This window comes from Oncorhynchus kisutch, linkage group LG22, assembly GCF_002021735.2.
Source record: "Oncorhynchus kisutch isolate 150728-3 linkage group LG22, Okis_V2, whole genome shotgun sequence".
NCBI classification, from domain to species: Eukaryota; Metazoa; Chordata; class Actinopteri; order Salmoniformes; family Salmonidae; genus Oncorhynchus; species Oncorhynchus kisutch.
In genome coordinates, this window is record NC_034195.2 from 18,112,740 (window position 1) to 18,134,661 (window position 21,922).

Genomic DNA, 21,922 nt, shown 5'->3' on the forward strand with positions numbered 1-21,922 from the left:
GACTTATCCACTGACACTATCTCTGAAATGAGCTTTTATTTACTGACCAGTCCACAAACCACCCAATAGAACCACAGCAGCAATGTGTTTTGGTAGCTACAGATGGCCCCATGTACCTCTGCCCTTACACGGCATGACAATGTATTTGTTGATTTCTAATTATTTACTAATTACAGGTGACTTCAAGGGATAGTTCACTCGCGCCCCAATTTTTTAAATGTATTTTTTAGGGTGGATCAGCTTAATATTGCGGAAAGAATGTTACTTCCAATGTAGTTGTCTGCATCATTTCCAATCCCCCATATTTTTTTGGTAAATATATATATCCATACACCATTGCATATATATACACACATATAAACATACACATACCTATATAGACATACATTATTTTTTAAAGAATATACCTTCATTATTATTCCCTGCAAACCCTACCACCGATCCCCCCAATTGGAGTAAACTAATAAACACTTCTGCTTCTACCTTCAATCCATACATCTTATACACATTCTACAGACACAGTCTACTTTACAATAGTTCTCTCTTGTTTGTTCGTAGTCCTTCCTCTATTTCTGATGTCCATCCAGTTTGATTTCTATTTGTAACTATGCTATTTCACAAAAGCTCCGAACCTATATACATTCTACAGATCCCGTATGCTTTACATTGTTTATCTTGTTATTAGTCCCACCCTCAGCTCCACTCAACCCCTCCCATCTGTCTCTCAACATCAATTAGTTCACCCAAATGACATATTGCTTTCCTTACCCTGTAAGCAGTCTATGGAAAAGGCATGACAGCAATCCATACTTTAGTTTCGTTTCCCTGGCACTGTTTCCACATGCTAACTTTTTAGCATTTGTGGCACAAGACCTATTCAAGTCATGGGACCGATATTAGCATTTGTACAAATACAAGTTACACACGAGTCTGACATCTTGATGACAACTAGGCTAACAAAGGCAAAGGAGTGTATTGTCATTGTATCAGTAAAACAAAATACTTTGTGCGGTTAAAGTCTCTCTGGGTTCACACAGAGAGTTGAATGAGTTGAACTAGACTACCTCACCCTACTAGTCCAACTGTCTTGAACCAGTGCTGATCTATAGCCTGTGAACTCATCTCTGCAAAATAAGCCTAAATGTATTTGTATTTCAATATGTGTTGTTGCTGGTATTGTCTGTCAAGGGGAATTTTAGTAAAGTATTTTCATACTAGCACTCACTTTTCTGATAACTTCTTTGAGGAAAAATGTACTAACTACAACTGTAATATATGGTTATCACACCTAGCTATCGTAAGATGATGGCACTAACTGTATCTAATTTGCATACCACCCCAACAGATCCACAATCTCAATCGCACTCCACACCGCCCTTTCTCGCCTGGACAAAAGGAACACCTACGTGAGAATGCTGTTCATTGACTACAGCTCAGCGTTCAACACCATAGTGCCCACGAAGGTCATCACTAAGTTAAGGAATCTGGGACTAAACACCTCACTCTGCAACTGGATCCTGGACTTCCTGACAGGCCGCCCCCCAGGTGGTAAGTGTAGGCAACAACATGTCTGCCACGCTGATCCTTAACACTGGGGCCCCTCAGGGGTGTGTACTTAGTCCCCTCCTGTATTCCCTGTTCACCCACGACTGCGTGGCCAAACACAACTCCAACACCATCCTTAAGTTTGTGGACGACACAACAGTGGTAGGCCTGATCACCGACAACAATGAGACGGCCTATAGGGTGGAGGTCAGAGAACTGGCCAGGGCAACAACCTCTCCCTCAATGTGAGCAAGACAAAGGAGCTGATCGTGGACTACAGGAAAAGGCGGGCCAAACAGGCTCCCATTAACATTGACAGGGCTGTAGTGGAGCGGGTCGAGAGTTTCAAGTTCCTTGGTGTCCACATCACCAACAAACTAACATGGTCCAAACATACCAAGACAGTCGTGAAGAGGGCGCAACAAAATATTTTCACCCTCAGGAGACTGAAAAGATTTGGCATGGGCCCCCAGATCCTCAAAAGGTTCTATAGCTGCACCATCCGGAGCTTCCTGACCGGTTGCATCACCGCCTGGTATGGCAACTGCTCGGCATCTGACTGTAAGGTGCTACAGAGGGTAGTTCGAACGGCCCAGTACATCACTGGGGCCAAGCTTCCTGCCATCCAGGACCTATAGAGGAAAGCCCATAAAATAGTCAGAGACTCCAGTCACCCAAGTTATAGACTGTTTTCTCTGCTACCGCACGGCAAGCGGTACCGGAGCACCAAGTCTAGGGCAAAAAGGCTCCTCAACAGCTTCTACCCCCAAGCCATTAGACTGCTGAACAATTAATAAAAACTGCACGGGACAATTTACATTGACCCCCCCCCCACCCCCGTACACTGCTGCTACTCGCTGTTTGTTTGTTACCTATGCACAGTCACTTCGCCCCCACCTACATGTACAGATTACCTCAACTAGCCTGGACCCCCGCACACCGACTCGGTACCTGTGCCCCCTGTATATAGCCCCGTTATTGTTATTCTTATTGTGTTCGTTACTCTCTATTATAGCCTACTTTGTAAATATTTTATTTTTGAACTGCACTGTTGGTTAAGGGCTTGTAAGTAAGCATGTCATGGTAATGTCTACTTGTTGTATTCAACGCATGTGGCAAATAAAGTTTGATTTGATTTAACTGTAAGTCGCTCTGGATAAGAGTGTCTGCTAAGTGACTTAAAGGTAAATGTAAAATGTAACCAGAGGAACAACCTCTGTGACCTGCAGCGCCAAGCTCTGACCTCTCCCTTTGAAATGTGGGGGACATTTGAAAAGCTTGTCTTGCACCATCAATTGCTGGGGGACAGGAGGGGGGGCGTTCCTCCTATCTTTTGTGTGGCTTTTGTGTGGCTTCCTCTGTCCCTTCCACTCTACATCTGGGAGGTGGAGAGGACCTCTGTCCAGAAACACAATTTGTGACTGGGAATGATACTCTCTCCATTTTATTTTTATTAATGACCACATGCACATATAATGTATCTAATGATGATTCAAACACTTTTTGAATTTTAAGCATGGAAACCATTGTCTGCATCTCACCTTGTCCTGTGTCTCCCTCTTTTGGACACCCCAACATCTGCACACTATGTGGAAATACCTCCAGAAAACTTATATATTTTATCTACATAATTTTAAAATAAGCTTAATGTATTGAAATGACTTTATGAGCACAATCTATTTTTTTTTCAACCCATTACATTATTGTATGGATATGGATGTAAAAAATGTTTTACGTGCACTATGTAGAAATCGCTCTGCCATTTCCTCATTGCAAAAATTTGAATAGTTTGCCTAATTTCAGTTTATGTAACAAAACAAGCAAGTATAGTGAAAATAATCATTATACCATCTAAACCGCTGTGAAAAATATTTTCCATAACCAAAGTTGAGATGACCACTTCACCAAGATGCCTAATACGAATAACAGGTGGAAATATGACACAACACCAATTGAAACACAATGGGAAAGGTTGAAGAAATGACACCTTTGCTGTTTCAGAGTGAGCCCATATCCAACTACCTGAGCCCTAAGGTCCATCTAAGGGGGAAGCAGAGAATTGCCAGGATGGAAGTCTCAATATGGTGAGATCACCTAATCATGTCCAGTCTTGTGACCTCTGCATATTTGAAACCTATTATACAGTGCATTTGGAAATTATTCAGACCCCTTGACTTTTTCACAATTTACAGCCTTATTCTAAAATGTATTAAATAATTGCCCCCCCCTCATTAATATACACACAATACCCCACAATGACAAAGCAAAACCAGGTTTTTGGAAATGTAATTAAAAATTTAAAACAGAAATATTACATTTACATAAGTATCCAGACCCATTACTCAATACTTTGTTGAAGCACCTTTTGCAGCATTGAGACTTCTTGGGTATGATGCTACAAGCTTGGCACACCTGTATTTAGGGAGTTTCTCCAGAAATGTTTGACCGGGTTCAAATTCGAGCTCTGGCCGGGCCACTCAAGGACATTCAGAGACTTGTCTCTAAGCCACTCCTGCGTTGTCTTGGCTGTGTGCTTAGGGTCATTGTCCTGTTGGAAGGTGACACTTCACCCTAGTCTGAGCGCTCTGGTGCAGGTTATAATCAAGGATCTCTCTGCTCCATTCATCTTTCCCTCGATCCTGACTAGTCTCCCAGTTCCTGCCACTGAAAAACATCCCCACAGCATGATGCTGCTACCACCATGCTTCACCGTAGGGATGGTGCCAGGTTTCCTCCAGACGTGACGCTTGGCATTCAGGCCAAAGAGTTCCATCTTGATTTCATCAGACCAGAGAATCTTGTTTCTCATGGTCTGAGAGTCTTTAGGTGCCTTTTGGAAAACTCCAAGTGGGTTGTCATGTGCCTTTTACTGAGGAGTGGCTTCCGTCTGGCCACTCTACCATAAAGGCCTGATTGGTGGAGTGCTGCAGAGATGGTTGTCCTTCTGAAAGTTTCTCCCATCTCCACAGAGGAACTCTGGAGCTCTGTAAGTGACCATCGGATTTTTGGTCACCTCCCTGACCAAGTCCCTTCTCCCCCGATTGCTCAGTTTGGCCAGGTGGCCAGCTCTAGGAAGAGTTTTGGTGGGTCCAAACTTCTTCCATTTACGAAGGATGGAGGCCACTGTGTTCTTGGGGACCTTCAGTGCTGCAGAATTTTTTTTCTACCCTTCCGCAGATCTGTGCCTCGACACAATTCTGTCTCGGAGCTCTGAGGACAATTCCTTCGACCCAATGGCTTGGTTTTCGCTCTGACATGCACTGTCAACTGTGGGACCTTAATATAGACAGGTGTGTGCCTTTCCAAATCATGTCCAATCAATTGAATTTACGACAGGTGGACTCCAATCAAGTTGTAGAAACATCTCAAGGATGATCAATGGAAACAGGATGCACCTCAAATCAAATCAAATTGTATTTGTCACACGCCAAATACAACAGGTGTAGACCTTACAGTGACATGCTGACTTACAAGCCCTTAACCAACAGTGCTTTAAGAAGTTAAGAAAACAAATAAAAATAAGTGTTAAGTAAAAAATAGATAGGTAAAAAATTGAAAAAATAAAATAAAAGTAACAAATAATTAAACAGCAGCAGTAAAATAACCAGTGAGGCTATATACAGGGGGGTACCGGTACAGAGTCAATGTGCGGGGGCCCTGGTTACCACTGTTGTGTCATCGGCAAACTTGATGATGGTGTTGGTGTCGTGCCTGGCTGTGCATTCATGAGTGCACAAGAGGGGACTGAGCACGCACCCCTGAGGGGCCCCCATATTGAGGATCAGCGTGGCGGATGTGTTGTTCCCTACCCTTATCACCTCGAGGCGGCCCGTCAGGAAGTCCAGGAACCAGTTGAAGAGGGAGGTGTTTAGTCCCAGGGTCCTTAGCTTCGTGATGAACTTCGAGGGCACTATGGTGTTGAACGCTGAGCAGTAGTCAGTGAATAGCATTCTCACATTGGTGTTCCTTTTATCCAGGTGGGAAAGGGCAGTGTTGAGTGCAATAGAGATTGCATCATCTATGGATCTGTTGCGGCGGTATGCAAATTGGAGTGGTTCTAGGGCTTCTGGGATAATGGTGTTGATGTGAGCCATGACCAGCCTTTCAAAGCATTTCATGGCTACAGACATGACTGCTACAGGTTTATAGTCATTTAGGCAGGTTACATTAGTGTTCTTGGGCACAGGGACTATGGTGGTCTGCTTGAAACATGTTGGCATTGCAGACTCAGTTAGGGAAAGGCTGAAAATGTCAGTGAATACACTTGACAGTTGGTCAGTGCATGCTCAGAGGACATGTCCTGGTAATCTGTCTAGCCTTGCGGCCCTGTGAATGTTGACCTGTTTAAAGGTCTTACTCACATCTGCTACGGAGAGCGTGATCACACAGTCATCCGGAACAGCTGGTGCTCTCATGCATGTTTCAGTGTTGCTTGCTTTAAATCGAGCTCAGAAGTAATTTAGCTTGTTTGGTAGATTTGTGTCACTGGACAGCTCGTGGCTGTGCTTCCCTTTGTAGTGTTAGCAATTGATGTTATTCTTTAATGACACAGACCCCAAAGCAAATCGAGGGAGGAAAAAAGGCTTATTCAAATAGGATAAATCATGTTATGCTGAGAGGTAGGTCTACCTTGTGGTTCTCTCCACAGAACAAAGGGACAGAATGCAGTTTTATAATATCCAAGCCCTAGCCTGTGGTTGACCAATTAGAAGTCCTTGCAGTACAACTGGGCCAATGGCCAAATAACAAGTATCCTATTTCAGGCTCCCTGTATAGACAATTTCCTTCCATGTCTCTGACCCATTGATAAATAATTCCCTATTACAGAAAAAAACACTATTTCCATTGATCGTTAATTCTAGTCCTCTCATCTGTGTATTTATCTTCGACATATTCTTAGCGTAGTCTGTAATAGTTTGCAAGCCCTGCCACATCCGACGAGTGGCGGAGCCGGTGTAGTACGAGTCTTAGTCCTGTAATGATGCTTTGCCTGTTTGATGGTTCGTTGGAGGGCATAGCTAGATTTCTTATAAGCTTCCGGGTTGCCACTCCTTGAAAGCGGCAGCTCTACCCTTTAGCTCAGTGAGGATGTTGCCTGTAATCCATGGCTTCTGGTTGGGATATGTACGTACGGTCACTGTGGGGACGATGTCATCGATGCACTTATTGATGAAGCCAGTGACTGATGTGGTGTATTCCTCAATGCCATTGGAAGAATCCCGGAACATATTCCAGTCTGTGATAGCAAAACAGTCCTATAGCTTTAGCATCTGCTTCATCTGACCACTTTCTTATTGAACAAATCATTGGTGCTTCCTGCGTTAGTTTTTGCTTGAAAGCAGGAATCAGGAGGATAGAATTATGGTCAGATTTGCCAAATGGAGGGCGAGGGAGAGCTTTGTACACATTTCTGTATGTGGAGAAAAGGTGGTCTAGAGTTTTTTTCCCATCTGATTGCACATTGAACATGTTAATAGAATTTGAGTTTCCCTGCATTAAAGTCTCCGGCCACTAGGAGCACCATATACAGCTCATTGAGTGTGGTCTTAGTGCCAGCATCGGTCAGCGGTGGTATATAGACAGCTACGAAAAATATAGATGTAAACTCTCTTGGTAAATAGTTTGGTCTACAGCTTATCATGAGATACTCTACCTCAGGCGATACAAACCTTCAGACTTCCCTAGATTTCGTGCACCAGCTGTTGTTTACAAACATGCATAGGCCACCGCCCCTTGCCTTACCTGATGTCGCTGTTCTATCCTGCTGAAAAAGCTTAAATCCCTCCAGCTGTATGTTAATCATGTCGTCGTTCAGCCACGACTTGGTGAAACAAGATATTCCAGTTTTTAATGTCCCGTTGGTAGGATATACGTGCTTGTAGTTTGTTTTATTATCGATTGATTGTTCGCTGGCTAATAGGACCGATGGTAAAGGTAAATTACTCTCTTGGCGAAGGATCCTTACAAGGCACCAGGACCGTCGCCCACGATATTTCCGTATTTTCCTCCTGTGAATTTTCTTATCTTGGTTACAGGATCGTAAAACGGTAGCCATCTCCTTCAGTGCCATTCTTCACCTGAGCTCAAAAGGATGCACCTGAGCTCAATTTTGAGTCTGATATCAAAGGGTCAGAATACTTATGTAAATAAGGTATTTCTTTTGTAAAATGTTTATATACATTAGCAAAAATTCTAAAAACCTGTTTTCGCTTTGTCATTATGGGGTATTGTGTGTAGATTGATGACACATTTGTTTTATTTAATCCATTTTAGAATAAGGCTGTAATGTATCAAAATGGGGGGTCTGAATACTTTCCAAAGGCACTATATAATCTCCCTTATTTTTTAGGACAGTGAATCTAAAAAATTTCATTTGGCTCTGTACCTCAGCATTTTGGATTCGAGATCAAATGTTTTATATGAGGCGACAGTACAGACTGTCACCTTTTATTTGAGGGTATTTGTTTTTATATATAGTGTGTATGTATGTGTGTGTGTAACTCCATTGTGTTTTTTATTCCTCTTCTGTTACTATTTGTATTTTTAAACCCTGCGTTGTTGGGAAGAGCTCGTAAGCAAAGCATTTTACAGTTGTATTCGGCGCAGTGGTGGATTTAGGCATGTGCAGCCGGGCGTGGCATGGGGGCGACATGGGCAGCCGGGGACGGCATGGGGCGAAAAAATATTCAGAATGGTGACATTTGCGCGATTGGATTTCTATCGATCATTTGCACATCACGTCAATGATATCATGTCACCGTGTGGGACTGTGGGTCAATGAACCTTGTCGGAGTGGGCGCCCTGATTCTAGTTTGTGAGCTAGGCAGGCTACAGCCTGGGAAGGTCTCCCACTCAGAGGTACGAGATGGGGCGGGGGGGCGGAGGTAGGTTGACCTCAGGTCTCCCCACTGGAAGCCCGAGGTAGGGGGAGCGGGGGAATCTATCAAATAATGCACGTCTAACTTTGTACAGAACTAATGAAATTAGTTGTGCAATTTAGTTTGTGTTTCTTGTTTGAAGTGCAATAGTGTACTAATCAGGGCGTCTTCTTTATAACTGTGTTATTCTATTTGTGTGATGTAGGATTTGTGCAATTTAGTTTTATTTGTGTGTTTGTTGTTAGCAATAGGGTAATAGTGTAATAATTTGATTCTATTTTTTATTTGTATTCATATACTACAATTTGTTTCTATTTGTCTTTGTTACTTCTTTTTTATATCTATACAGCTTTAAATGGTTTAATGATTTATTTGTGTTGTTCCAAATGTCTGAATAAAAATGACAGTTAGTGCAGAATGGTGCTTCTTTTTGTTGTTGTTGGGGGGCTGCTGAAGGGGGGGTTCGCCCAGGGAGCCATACAAGCTCGAATCGCCACTGATTCGCATGTGACAAATAAGATTTGATTAGATTTTCACTGTTTAGAAATGATGACGGATAATCGTGAATAATGAGTGAGAAAGGTGCAGTTCCACAAAGTTCATGCCCTCAAAACATACTAACCTCTGACCATGACCAATAGCAGGGGAGGGCAGCAAAGTGTTTGGTGGGGGTGTAATGTCATTTATGCCTCTAACCTTCTCACTCATCATTATTTATGATTCTTTCATGACTATCTGTAGTCATGGTAACATCCACATTCATGTAGAAGTGTTCAAAAACATATAATATTCTTATTTACAATAAAAGTGACTCCAAAATGACACACTACATTATTTACCATTCATTTATATTGGACACAACCAAAACAAACTGCAAATACATCCACCCAGTTTGTAAAGTCATAAGCTTGGTGTAGTCATTGCATGCTAGGAATATGGGACCAAAGACTAGGGGGGGGGGGGGGGGGGGGGTGTCTTTGGTCCCATATTCCTAGCATGTAATGACTACACCAAGCTTATGACTTTACAAACTGGGTGGATGTATTTGCAGTTTGAATGCAGGTTTTCCTACTTACAAAGCATGTAGAGGTCTGTAATTGTTTTATCATAGGTACACTTCAACTGTGAGAGATGGAATCTAAAACAAAAATCCAGCAAATCACATTGTATGATTTTCAGGGTCACCCTGACAGACCGGTGGGACACTGTATTGGTGAGCGATGGAGGATGTGGGGTATCCAATGAGCTTCTAACACCCATAGCTGTTGTCTTTAGGGGGAACCGGTGGCAGAGTGGATCCTGAACCATGCCAGGGCCAACGAGTGCCAGGACGTGCCTTGGTTCAAAAAGGAGATGGCAGAGCTGGCGGGCCATGCCCTCAGCAACAGTCTCTCAATGGGGAAGGTCCAAGTGGCTGAGTTGTTATCCAGAGTCTTCGGATTGGTCACCCACACGGTACATTTCACTGGTCCTGGATTGAGAAGGTCTAGTTTCAAAACTACAAAAATGTTCTGCAACATCAACAATAGTCATATCTAGATATTTTGCACATGGACTTCATTTACTGAATGTACAGCACAGGAGGTTGGTGGCACCTTGATTGGGGAGGACGGGCTCATGGTAATGGCTGGAGCAGAATGGGTGGAATTGTATCAAACATATGGTTTCCATGGGTTTGATGCCATTCCATTCGCTCCGTTCCAAACATTATTATGAGCCATCCTCCCTTCAGCAGCCTCCATTGATGTACAGTATGTGAGTTTGCTACCAAGACTGAAGTTGGAGAGTAACTTTGCGTCATTGTGTTTGCCATCATGGTGCTGGAGGGGCTGGGGAGGCCTCTAGACCCAAACCTGGAGCTGGCCAAGCCCCTGCTGCTCAAGAATGTCCGACTCCCCTCACAACACCCACATATCACTGCATCTGCCATAGGCTGTGTTTGATAGCATCACTGACTGACCCGACTGACTTATCTAAACATCATAAATATTTAAGGCGCAAGGTGATTTGTAAAACAGTCAGAAGAAGTGATGCTCTCAAACACTATCACCGATGCCTCATATTTAGGGTCTAGAGTTCTTCTTGACCTTGTAAGGGCCCAGAGTAAGTCCTGGTCAGGTGGTTGGTAAAAACTCCTGGCCTTCTGCATGTTACATTAGTGAATGACTCAACGTATACGTTGTTGTAATGTACCTTTTACCTGTGAAATGTGAATCATTGCTTGGTTAAGGTGTCCGAATATTTCAATAACTACCATGGTAGTTAGGTGCATGTGATTTGCCTGTGTTTTAAAACTGACTGACAGTTGTGCTTACACTATCTGTAAACACTGCAGAGTATTTGCCCTTAATTGAAATAGAAGTGAGTTTTAACATATATCTGATTTAGTGACGATCCTTAGAATATTATTTTATACTATTCTAGTAATCTCAGGGTATTGTTAGGATAATCTTTCAGCGTGCAATTAGAATAATGCAATGTCATGGAGTTAGAATAATGTTGTCTGAATCGTTTAGTGAGTATTAGAATGTAATAAGGTAACTGACCAGCATTCTGAGTGACAACAATACATTGCCATTTTGAAGTTTTTTTGTTGTCGTATATTTTATATGCACGTCTCAAGGCTGGTTTGAAAATGCATCAAAATCTCAGCTTTCGTCTCTTATCCTCAATACACAAGTTACAATATTAGTAGTATTTAGTGAAAACTGCTGTAAACTGTCAAAGACCACATCAAGACTCCATTAATTTACAATTTTATTAAATCTGTCAATGAAAAACACAGAAAAGAGACGCGATTCTGTCGATGTCAGGAAGAACAGTCAGCATGGCTGAGAGTGAGATCAGGAGCTTTTGGTGCAAAAAAAAATCATAATTTACTATTATTGCAAAAATGTTTGATCAATTTCATCACCGTCACAAGTCCAAATAGAGCAGCACTGTTCATGTAAGAGGGGAGGAAGAGGTGACAACTGAGTAAAAAATAACTAATCAGATTAATTACAGTAATAATAATATAACAATAATAATTACAAAAGAAATAACATCTCTAAAACAGACAAACACAATCACCTCAACAGGACGAGATTCGGTCACTTTCACAACAACCAGATATTTTTGTATCTTTTTTTTCTTCTTTAAATTAATTAAATATTTTAAAAAATATCTCACCATTTACTTATACTCATTTTTATTTTATTGCGAAAAATAGGCAACTGGACTAATTGTGATGAGTGTGAGAGAGAGAGAGAGAAGTGGAGTGGAACGTAGAAGCATTGGCACTGAGAGGCGCTGCAGTGTGCAGGAATGCAGTACCCTCATCAGCCACAGAGTGGCACAGTTTGATATTCTGGTGGCCTCCAGAATGGCTCAGCCTCTCACCACTGTCTGCTCTGGAGGACAGATCCATGTCCATGTGACAGCCTCTTTTAGGAATGATGCATGTGTTTTTTTTCTTCATTTCTGTAAGTCGGTCTTATCTCCAGAGCCGGATCTCAGAGTTATGTACAAAGATATATCCCTGAACAACATCTACAAAGACAAGTGCAACCTCCATTTGACTAACCCCTTCTGGAGAAGCTAAGGATCAAGTTTGAGGGTTTCCTGTGAAGGTTACAGGGGGAATAATCATATCTGGTAAACGTGCCACGCCACAGGGACTCATAAGCATTGTTCTTGTTTTAAGGATAACGAGGAAAAGAGGTCAGGAATGGTGTGACTGAATCAGGAATGTCAAAGGGAGGGAGGATTCGAAAAAGGAAAAATTTTACTTTGGATAACCTCACACGGGGCACCAAAAAGGTGACTCCTTTCACTTTTGAAATAAAAAGACAGGAAGAAAACTAAAACAAACAAACCAATGAAATGTACAACTCTTAAGTAACATCCGTCCATCATTACCATCATCACCCCTTCCTGTCAATCAGCCTCTCCGTACACTTCACTCCTTTTCCCAACAGTTAAACTCTTTACAGATCAAGCAGTCCGGCTCATCGAGCATCAGTCTTTAGGATCTTTGTTTGTTCCGTGCCCTGTCTGTCTGTCTGTGTGGTAGCAGTTCAGTTCTGGGGCACCCTGGTGGCTGGGGATGGGACTGGAGCTGTGTTGTTGGCTGGGTGGCTAGGGGGGCTGAACAGGGCAGGGGACTGGGTCTTTGGGGGGGATGAGAGGGATGAGAGGAGTAATGTGAAGGGCCGACTCCTAATTTGGAAGTCTTGTTGCGCCTTTGTAGGAGAGGGACGTACATACACTTGCCTGTTGCACCTACAGAATGTTCAGTGCAGACCCAGACTAATAACAAACACACACACACACATACACACACTTCTGCCTCAGCAGGTTTAGGCCGTGCTGTTGTAAGGTCAGGCAGATGGAGCTATCACACAGTCAGCATTCTGATAGAGGTGCTCATTGACTTCCAATAGGAAACCCAGGGTGGAGGACAGGTCTAGGTTCCGGATAAGACTGGTCAGGACATTGCAGAGAACCCATTCATATGAGCGGGTTAGTTTCTGTTCAGACTGCATGGCCTTTCTAAGTAGGAGATGTCTTGGAAGACACAGGCTGTTCCCCATGTTGTGCAGGGATCTCTGTCCTACCTGTCTAGAATCGTGGAAGTTTAACTCCGTCCAACTCCATTCCTGGGCCGCTCTATTCCTCCTGTGAGGGGTCGTATGGGACTTATGGGGAGGACCGCAGAGGAGCAGCTTTTCTCTATCTGGTCTATGACAACCTTGTGGTTTCTACCTGCTGAGGCTCTGCGGGTGTCTGTTTTACATGTGTGCATGCCTATGTGTGTGTGTCTGTGTGTGTGGAGGGCTCAGGGCGAGGCAGGGCAGGACCAAGAAAGTCTCCCATTTCCCTCTCCTCCTCCCCCCTCTCCCTCCAGTCTTGAGTGCCTAGCTTTGAGCAGTGTGTGGAGGCTGCCACTAGGGGGGGGGGGGGGGGGGGGTGCCGCTACGAGTTGAGCCAGGGGTGACTGAGGCAGTCCCCAGCCGAGGCCCTCTTTTCGGGGACCATCTCCAGCATGGGCAGCAGGAAGTGGGTGAAGTGGCCGGCATCCTCAGGGGCCCAGCCGTACTTCTCCACCAACACATCAAACAGGGACCAGGGCTTCAGCTTGGTGATGTGCCTCAGCTCACCTACAGGGGGAGGTAGAGAAAGAGAGAGAAATAGAGAGAGAGAAAGGAAGAGTAATTAGTTAAAGAGCTATGATTTGTAAAGACTAACCATGAGAGAGAAAGAGTGAGAGAGCAAGAAAGAGAGAGAGAGAAGCGAGAGAGATTAAGAGAGAGACAGAGAAGAGAGAGTAGAACCCGGGCTGCATCTCAATACTCCACAGTGGCATCCTTCCCATGTCTCTTTGCTTTCATCTACACTGAATTGGTGGAAGCAATGCTTCCTCACATCGCTTTCACTGTAATTATTGTCATTATTTAACATTACTTACAGTGTACCATAGATGAAGGAAAGGACACAAGCTGAAGACTATTGAGACACGGCCCAAGAAAGGCAAATCAAGGGCCTGGAGTAGCGGGCGACTGAGTCCGTCAGAACACATTAAGACCATAGAGAGATAAAAGGAGAATGAATTAAGACATCCTTTTACACCAGACGAGACCTTTGATAGAGCGAGGGAGAGAGAGAGAGAGACCGAGAACATCAAAGAAAAGGAGCTGTAATCAGAATATTAGAGCCCCATGACTGGAACATGAGAGAAGCCGGCTAGCAGCAGGGTAAGCATACCGTTTCTAAAGACACAGACACTTACCAAGGAGAGACACAGAGGTAACACACATAGACAGGCCGTAGACTCGTAGAGGATAGTACTCAGAGCTCAGTCAAGTGGCTCAAATCAAATCTTGTTTGTCACATGCTTCGTAAACAACAGGCGTACACTTAACAGTGAGATGCTTACTTCCCAACAACGCAGAGAGAAAAAAAGAAAAACAATACAAAGATAATAACATGGGGAATAAATACACCATGAGTAATGATAACTTGGCTATATACACGGGGGGGGTACCAGAACCGAGTTGATGAGCAGGAGTACAAGGTAATTAAGGTAGATATGTACAGGTAGGGATAAAGTTACTATGCTAATACTGGTGAAACTAGCAAGATATTTATAACCAAAGCTGGAAAGCGCACATTTTCTAATGGATGTACTGTTTGTATTTCTAGGTGGACACACTACTTAAATACTACCGACGACTAGCTTTGTTACATGTACAAAAATTTAGAGATAGTTACTGTTGTGTATTCCTGTCTGCCTCGTTGGGGTAGTACCTCGTCATGACGTTACCTTTCTTGGAGAAAAACTCTCGGCTGTACCTCCCGGCGGCGACCACTTTGCGTGGAACCTTCCCCAGAAGCTCCATGATCAGAGCGATGTGATCTGAACCCCGGCCGCCACAGTCCACACCACAAGAGAACAGGCACGGCATTACAGCATGCACACACACACACACACACACACACACACACACACACACACACACACACACACACACACACACTGGAGGGATGGATGGACACACTGCTACCTGGAGACACCACACTGATAGACGGACAGACTGACTGACGGGACAGTAAGTCTCTCCAGAAGGTACTGGAGAGGGCTATGACTAAATATGTGAAATAAAGCAAACAGACATATTGTTCCTGCTTCAAGTGCGGTCTTGAACAGCTGTGCACACCAGAGGAGGCTGGTGGGAGGAGCTATAGGAGGACAGGCTCGTTGTAATGGCTGGAATGGAATCATGGAATGCTATCAAACACATGGAAACCACGTGTTCGACTCCGTTCCATTGATTCCATTCCAGCCATTACAACGAGCCCGTCCTCCTATAGTTCCTACCACCAGCCTCCTCTGGTGCACACCAATGGTGTCTTGGCAGCCAGGCAGCTTGCTGCAAAACCCCTTATTGCTTTTGGACAGCTTATACAATTCCCATTCCACTGTGTCTATATTCATGTCTGCCTGTCTGTCTGTCTGAGTCACTGTGTGTGCTCGGGGGTCTGTGTGTCTCCGTCCGACCAGAACTTTCCCTGGTGCTACCTCTTCGGTTGAAGAACTCCCGGGAATATTTTCCGGAGAGCGCAAAGTGCCGTGGAATAACGCCCAGCAGCTCAATGATGTGGGCTATATGGTCTACAGAGGAGAGAGGGAGAAAGGAGGAAGGAGGGGGAGGAAGAGGAGAGAGGGAGAAAGGAGAAAGGGGAACAGGGAAAGGAGGAGAAGGAGAGAGGGAGAATAGGGTGAAAAGATAAAGGAGAGCGGAAAAGGAGGACAAGGAACCGGGGGATTGAGATGAGGAGAGGGAAGGAAGCAAGCAAGGAAGGACGGAAGGGAGGAAGGAAGGAAGGAAGGAGGAAAAGGAGAACAAGAAAATAGGACAAGTAAGGAAGGCAGAGGTGGGAAGAAGAGGAAAGAGTGAAAGAGGGAGAGACAGAGAGCTCAGTGTTAGTGACCCCACACCAGAGGTGGTGAGATGGAGTAGAGAGTGCCGTGGGTTTGGAGTAGAGAGACATGCATCTATTATCTTTGAATCTGAGAGACTCATCCCCAAATATGGTGGCTCTCATTGTCGTCAATGAAGATATCATGGCAGTATCTGTCCGTACATATGGACTACATGCCATTCATGTCGATAGTATGGTGAATTATCGTTCAAGTCCCTTTTGGTGAAGTATGTGGTGGTGTAATATTGTTAACATGGTATTTATGGAGTCAAATGTGGATGGCTGGACATGAGGTCAACAAGAGGGTTGAGGTGACAGTGTGCAGGAGGTCAACTGGACTAGGGCTTCGCGATGGACAGCATGGGGGTGGGTGGGGGCCAGGAGTGAGCCGGTATAGAGGATGAGCGGGATAGGGAGGTGTAGGGAGTGTGGATGTAAATACAGGGATAGGGAGGTGTAGGGAGTGTGGATGTAAATACAGGGATAGGGAGGTGTAGGGAGTGTGGATGTAAATACAGGGATAGGGAGGTGTAGGGAGTGTGGATGTAAATACGGGGATATGGAGGTGTAGGGAGTGTGGATGAAAATACGGGGATAGGGAGGTGTAGGGAGTGTGGATGAAAATACGGGGATAGGGAGGTGTAGGCAGTGTGGATGTAAATACGGGGATATGGAGGTGTAGGGAGTGTGGATGTAAGTACGGGGATATGTATGTAAATACGGGGATAGGGAGGTATAGGGAGTGTGGATGTAAATACGGGGATAGGGAGGTGTAGGGAGTGTGGATGTAAATACGGGGATAGGGAGGTGTAGGGAGTGTGGATGTAAATACGGGGATAGGGAGGTGTAGGGAGTGTGGATGTAAATACGGGGATAGGGAGGTGTAGGGAGTGTGGATGTAAATACGGGGATATGGAGGTGTAGGGAGTGTGGATGTAAATACGGGGATAGGGAGGTGTAGGGAGTGTGGATGTAAATACGGGGATAGGGAGGTGTAGGGAGTGTGGATGTAAATACGGGGATAGGGAGGTGTAGGCAGTGTGGATGTAAATACGGGGATAGGGAGGTGTAGGGAGTGTGGATGTAAATACGGGGATAGGGAAGTGTAGGCAGTGTGGATGTAAATACGGGGATAGGGAAGTGTAGGGAGTGTGGATGTAAATACGGGGATATGGAGGTGTAGGGAGTGTGGATGTAAATACGGGGATAGGGAGGTGTAGGGAGTGTGGATGTAAATACAGGATTGGGAGGTGTAGGGAGTGTGGATGTAAATACGGGGATAGGGAGGTGTAGGGAGTGTGGATGTAAATACGGGGATATGTATGTAAATACGGGGATAAGGAGGTATAGGGAGTGTGGATGTAAATACGGGGATAGGGAGGTGTAGGGAGTGTGGATGTAAATACGGGGATAGGGAGGTGTAGAGAGTGTGGATGTAAATACGGGGATAGGGAGGTGTAGGCAGTGTGGATGTAAATACGGGGATAGGGAGATGTAGGCAGTGTGGATGTAAATACGGGGATATGTATGTAAATACGGGGATAGGGAGGTATAGGGAGTGTGGATGTAAATACAGGGATAGGGAGGTGTAGGGAGTGTGGATGTAAATACGGGGATAGGGAGGTGTAGGGAGTGTGGATGTAAATACAGGGATATGTATGTAAATACGGGGATAGGGAGCTATAGGGAGTGTGGATGTAAATACGGGGATAGGGAGGTGTAGGGAGTGTGGATGTAAATACGGGGATAGGGAGGTGTAGGGAGTGTGGATGTAAATACGGGGATAGGGAGGTGTAGGCAGTGTGGATGTAAATACGGGGATATGGAGGTGTAGGCAGTGTGGATGTAAATACGGGGATAGGGAGGTGTAGGGAGTGTGGATGTAAATACGGGGATAGGGAGGTGTAGGCAGTGTGGATGTAAATACGGGGATATGGAGGTGTAGGCAGTGTGGATGTAAATACGGGGATAGGGAGGTGTAGGCAGTGTGGATGTAAATACGGGGATAGGGAGGTGTAGGGAGTGTGGATGTAAATACGGGGATATGGAGGTGTAGGGAGTGTGGATGTAAATACGGGGATATGTATGTAAATACGGGGATAGGGAGGTGTAGGCAGTGTGGATGTAAATACGGGGATAGGGAGGTGTAGGGAGTGTGGATGTAAATACAGGGATATGGAGGTGTAGGGAGTGTGGATGTAAATACGGGGATAGGGCGTGACAAGGCGGGATGAGTCAGGTCAGGTATAGATGTGAATACGGGGATAGGGCGTGACAAGGCGGGATGAGTCAGGTCAGGTATAGATGTGAATACGGGGATAGGGCGTGACAAGGCGGGATGAGTCAGGTCAGGTATAGAGGTGAATACGGGGATAGGGCGTGACAAGGCGGGATGAGTCAGGTCAGGTATAGATGTAGATTCGGGGATAGGTTGAGTGAGGGTAAAGATGTAGAAGGTGAGGATAGAGAGAGAGACACTAGTGGATAGGAAAACTAGAGGGGGCTATACTAAAATCGGTGACATCTTTAACCCGTTCAAGAATGTTCTACTTTGGGCCCGTTGCAATACAAAGTATTTCAAATGTAGCCGTTATACTATCTCCAATCTGCTAGTACTACAAGGTATTACCATCGTACTAAGTGCTATCACTTAATTCAGTTGAGCTAATCTCAAAACGACAGATCAACAACAGCTGTAACTACACGGTTACTCAGTCTAAACACCTTCAAAATCAACGGTAACAACAGCGAATATTAAAACAGCTGAATCCTCTACCACTGTAATCATGCGTAGATCAATAAAGTGCAGTATTATGCCGTATTAGGTTTAGTATGAGTCTGAACCATTCGGAAACGCAATATGTAGAGACTGACCCTCATCCCGGGAGTAGTCCTCTCCAGAGTGGGGCTCAAACAGGTAGTCTCCTGTAGCCAGCTCAAACGCCTGCAGGACACACACAGGACAGGATCATCCATCAGCACTGTGTTTGCTTGAGTGTGTGTGTGTGTGTGTGTCTGTGTGTGTGTCTCTGTGTGTGTGTCTCTCTGTGTGTGTGTGTGTGTGTGTCTCTGTGTGTGTGTCTCTGTGTGTGTGTGTGTGTGTCTCTGTGTGTGTGTGTGTGTGTGTCTGTGTGTGTGTCTCTGTGTGTGTGTCTGTGTGTGTGTCTCTGTGTGTGTGTCTCTGTGTGTGTGTCTCTGTGTATGTGTGTCTGTGTCTGTGTGTGTGTCTGTGTGTGTGTCTCTGTGTGTGTGTCTGTGTGTGTGTGTGTGTCTGTGTGTGTGTCTGTGTGTGTGTGTGTGTGTCTGTGTGCTCACCATGCAGGCGGTGCTCCAAATGTCAGCAGGAGTGCTGTAGCCAGCTCCTATCAGGACCTCTATGGAGCGGTACTGTCTGGTCTGGATGTCCTCTGTGAAGTGCTTGTGCTGGGAAAGAGAAAGGAGAGGAAGGAGATAGTTTTACGACTACTGTTTATAATGCAAATTACTTTATTTTAGAACACCACAGGCACGCACACGCGCACACACACACACAGACAGACACACACACGTCTTACCACCCAGCAGGCGTTGCCCAGGTCAGCTATCTTGACTCGGAGTGTGTCAGCGTTGCGGGGGTCCAGGGGGTTGACCAGCAGGTCTGCTGCTTTGGCCTTGGCTAGAACCACATCATCTAGTTTAGATAAACGGGTTAATGTTGTCGAGAAGGACAGGCAGATTATGTACAGCAAATGTGTGTCTCTGTGACTCCATGTACTGTACCTGCACATCTGTGTTGTTCATACATGTGTGCGAAAGAGAGCGAACGAGAGAGAACGAGAGAGAGAGAGAAAGGGAGAAACGCCTCACCTTTAGGCATGTCCCCGGTGCTAGACAACGACACAGTACGGCTGCGGTCTGCAGTGGGGCTGTGAGGGGAGGTCGCGCCCCCCGGTTGACCAGCTCCGCCCACTGTGACGGGGATTCCCGGGTCAGGGTCCAGCGGCAACTCGGGGAAGCGTGGCGCCGTGCCCCTGTGGCGCTGCGCCCCGTTGGTCAGGCCTGGCGTAACCACCTCGCCGTTGAAGAGCTCATAGAAGGAGCTGAGGGAGCTTTGGTCCCTGTCCGTGCAGCTGAACTCTGACTCCACCAGGGGGCAGTGCAGATGGATGGGGGAGGAGGTAGGGACTGGATGGTTGGCTCTGGGACCTCTCTCCCTCTCCCTCTCCTCACCCCCCAGTAGGACGTGGCCATTGGTTTTGTGGGTGTTGTTGTTCTGGCCCGTGGCAGTGGAGGTGGAGTTGCTGAGGTCGTCAGCGCCTGTCTCTGTTTCATCGGCGTCATCGTCTTCTTCCTCATCATCATCATCATCATCGTCGTCATCGTCATCGTCATCCTCTTCCTCTTTGTCCGTTTCCTGCTCCTTGGTCTCCTCACCCCTCTCCTCCTCCTCTGTTCTCCTCTCCTTCTCCTCTTTCTCTACCGCCGGCGGCGGCTCGGCCGGAGCTGTAACCAAGTCCTCTTCATCCTCTTCGTCATCTTCCCCATCCTCCTCCTCTTCCTCCTTCTCTTCCTTTACGGCCTCTTTCCAATCCTCCTTCTCGTCCTCCTCCTCCTCGGCCTGGCCCTCTGGATTGGCTGTGTTGCCATCCCCAGGTGTGGTGGGAGTGGGTGTGGGGGTCTGTGTCTCTGTCTCTGGAGCAGGGCTGGGGGTGGGCTCCCCCTCCTGCTCTGCTGCTGCCTCTGGCATGGGGGGAACCTCTGACTGCTCTTGGGGTAGGGCAGCACCTGAAAGGCGGAGGGGGAGATAAAGAGTGGAGGAGTGAAAAAGAGAGAAGGGAGAGAGAGGAGAAAGAAAGAGGGAGAAAGAGAGAGCGAGATTGAGCTTCGGTTAGACTGTAGTTGTTTATGAATCAGCCTGGCATTGCTCCTCTCTAGAAGACCTAGTGTGAAAGGTTGGAGGCGGGCCCATCCTCCTCCAGTTCTCATTCACTCCCATTCCAAACAGCTCTGAGTCACACACACTACTGAATGCGTGAATAGCCAACACATTGAGGGAATGACTATAAAACCATCACCACCACCACACTGATTGACAGTCAAACCACATCAACTCACAGGTGTGATTGGTTAGCCTGGTGGGCCTCTCCCTCTCCGCCTCTCCTTCCTCCTCCTCGTCTCCATCCTCTTCATCGTCATCATCGTCGTCATCGCTCTCACCCAGTGCGACGGCGGGCCCCAGTGCCGCGTTGCGGGGTGCGTGTTTTGGGGAGTGGGTCGACCCCTCCCCTTCGGGGCCCTCTGTGGCCCTCTGTTTCTCAGCCTCTTTCTCCAGGGCCTCGATCTCCAGCATGCGTCTCTCCAACAGCTCGGTCTGACGCTTCTGCTTCTTCTTCAGCTTCTTCTTCTTGTTCTTGGAGATCTTCCCCACCTAGAGGAGAGGAGAGAGGAAGAGGACAGGAGGGGTCTATTACAGTTAGTGACACACTGGCCCATTTGTTGAGCGACTGCAATTCGTTTGAAAAAACATTGGACAGCATAAATCAGGTTTTTCCTCTGTTAATGAGGTGAATACAAAACATTGGGGCCACTCACCGGTTTGACCTGTGGTGCTGTGCTGACTGTTGGGGATGAAACAGAGTCATACAAAGTCAGAGTCTGGAGAAAGTTCAACTTCAAACAGATCATCCCTCGCACACGCTTGTGTAATATGTACCCCTGAATAAGACCTCATACCCTCTTAAAGACTTCAAATCAAAAATCAAGTCAAATGGTATTAGTCACATATTAGTCACACACACCTTACAGTGAAATGCTTACTTACGAGCCCCGAACCAACAGTGCAGTTTCAAAAAATACGGATGAGAATAAGAGATAAAAGTAACAAGTAATTAAAGAGCAGCAGTAAAAAATAACAATATATACAGGGGGGTGCCGGTACAGAGTCAATGTGCGGGGGCACCGGTTAGTTGAGATAGTATGTACATGTAGGTAGAGTTAATTAAAGTGACTATGCATAGATGACAACCGAGAGTGGCAGTGGTGTGGAGAGGGGGGTG

General features: G+C 45.8%; 1 protein-coding gene across 11 annotated transcripts in view; it reads right to left on the reverse strand.

The window, feature by feature from the left end:
• Positions 1-11,162: 11,162 nt before the first annotated feature.
• Positions 11,163-21,922, reverse strand: part of LOC109866918 (SRSF protein kinase 2) — a 65,438-nt gene continuing 54,678 nt past the window's right edge. For 3 of the 11 annotated variants that reach the window (XM_031801232.1, XM_031801233.1, XM_031801235.1), the window contains 9 exons: positions 21,459-21,484; positions 20,982-21,294; positions 19,734-20,651; positions 19,442-19,557; positions 19,203-19,310; positions 18,762-18,831; positions 15,484-15,576; positions 14,728-14,820; positions 11,163-13,564 (listed from right to left, as the gene is read on the reverse strand). In XM_031801232.1, the coding sequence (XP_031657092.1) occupies positions 13,380-13,564; positions 14,728-14,820; positions 15,484-15,576; positions 18,762-18,831; positions 19,203-19,310; positions 19,442-19,557; positions 19,734-20,651; positions 20,982-21,294; positions 21,459-21,484 (1,922 nt within the window). In that variant the 3' untranslated portion in view covers positions 11,163-13,379. The remainder of the gene's footprint in view (positions 13,565-14,727; positions 14,821-15,483; positions 15,577-18,761; positions 18,832-19,202; positions 19,311-19,441; positions 19,558-19,733; positions 20,652-20,981; positions 21,295-21,458; positions 21,485-21,922) is intronic. The other 8 variants (XM_031801234.1, XM_031801236.1, XM_031801239.1 and 5 more) reach the window with 5 other exon arrangements.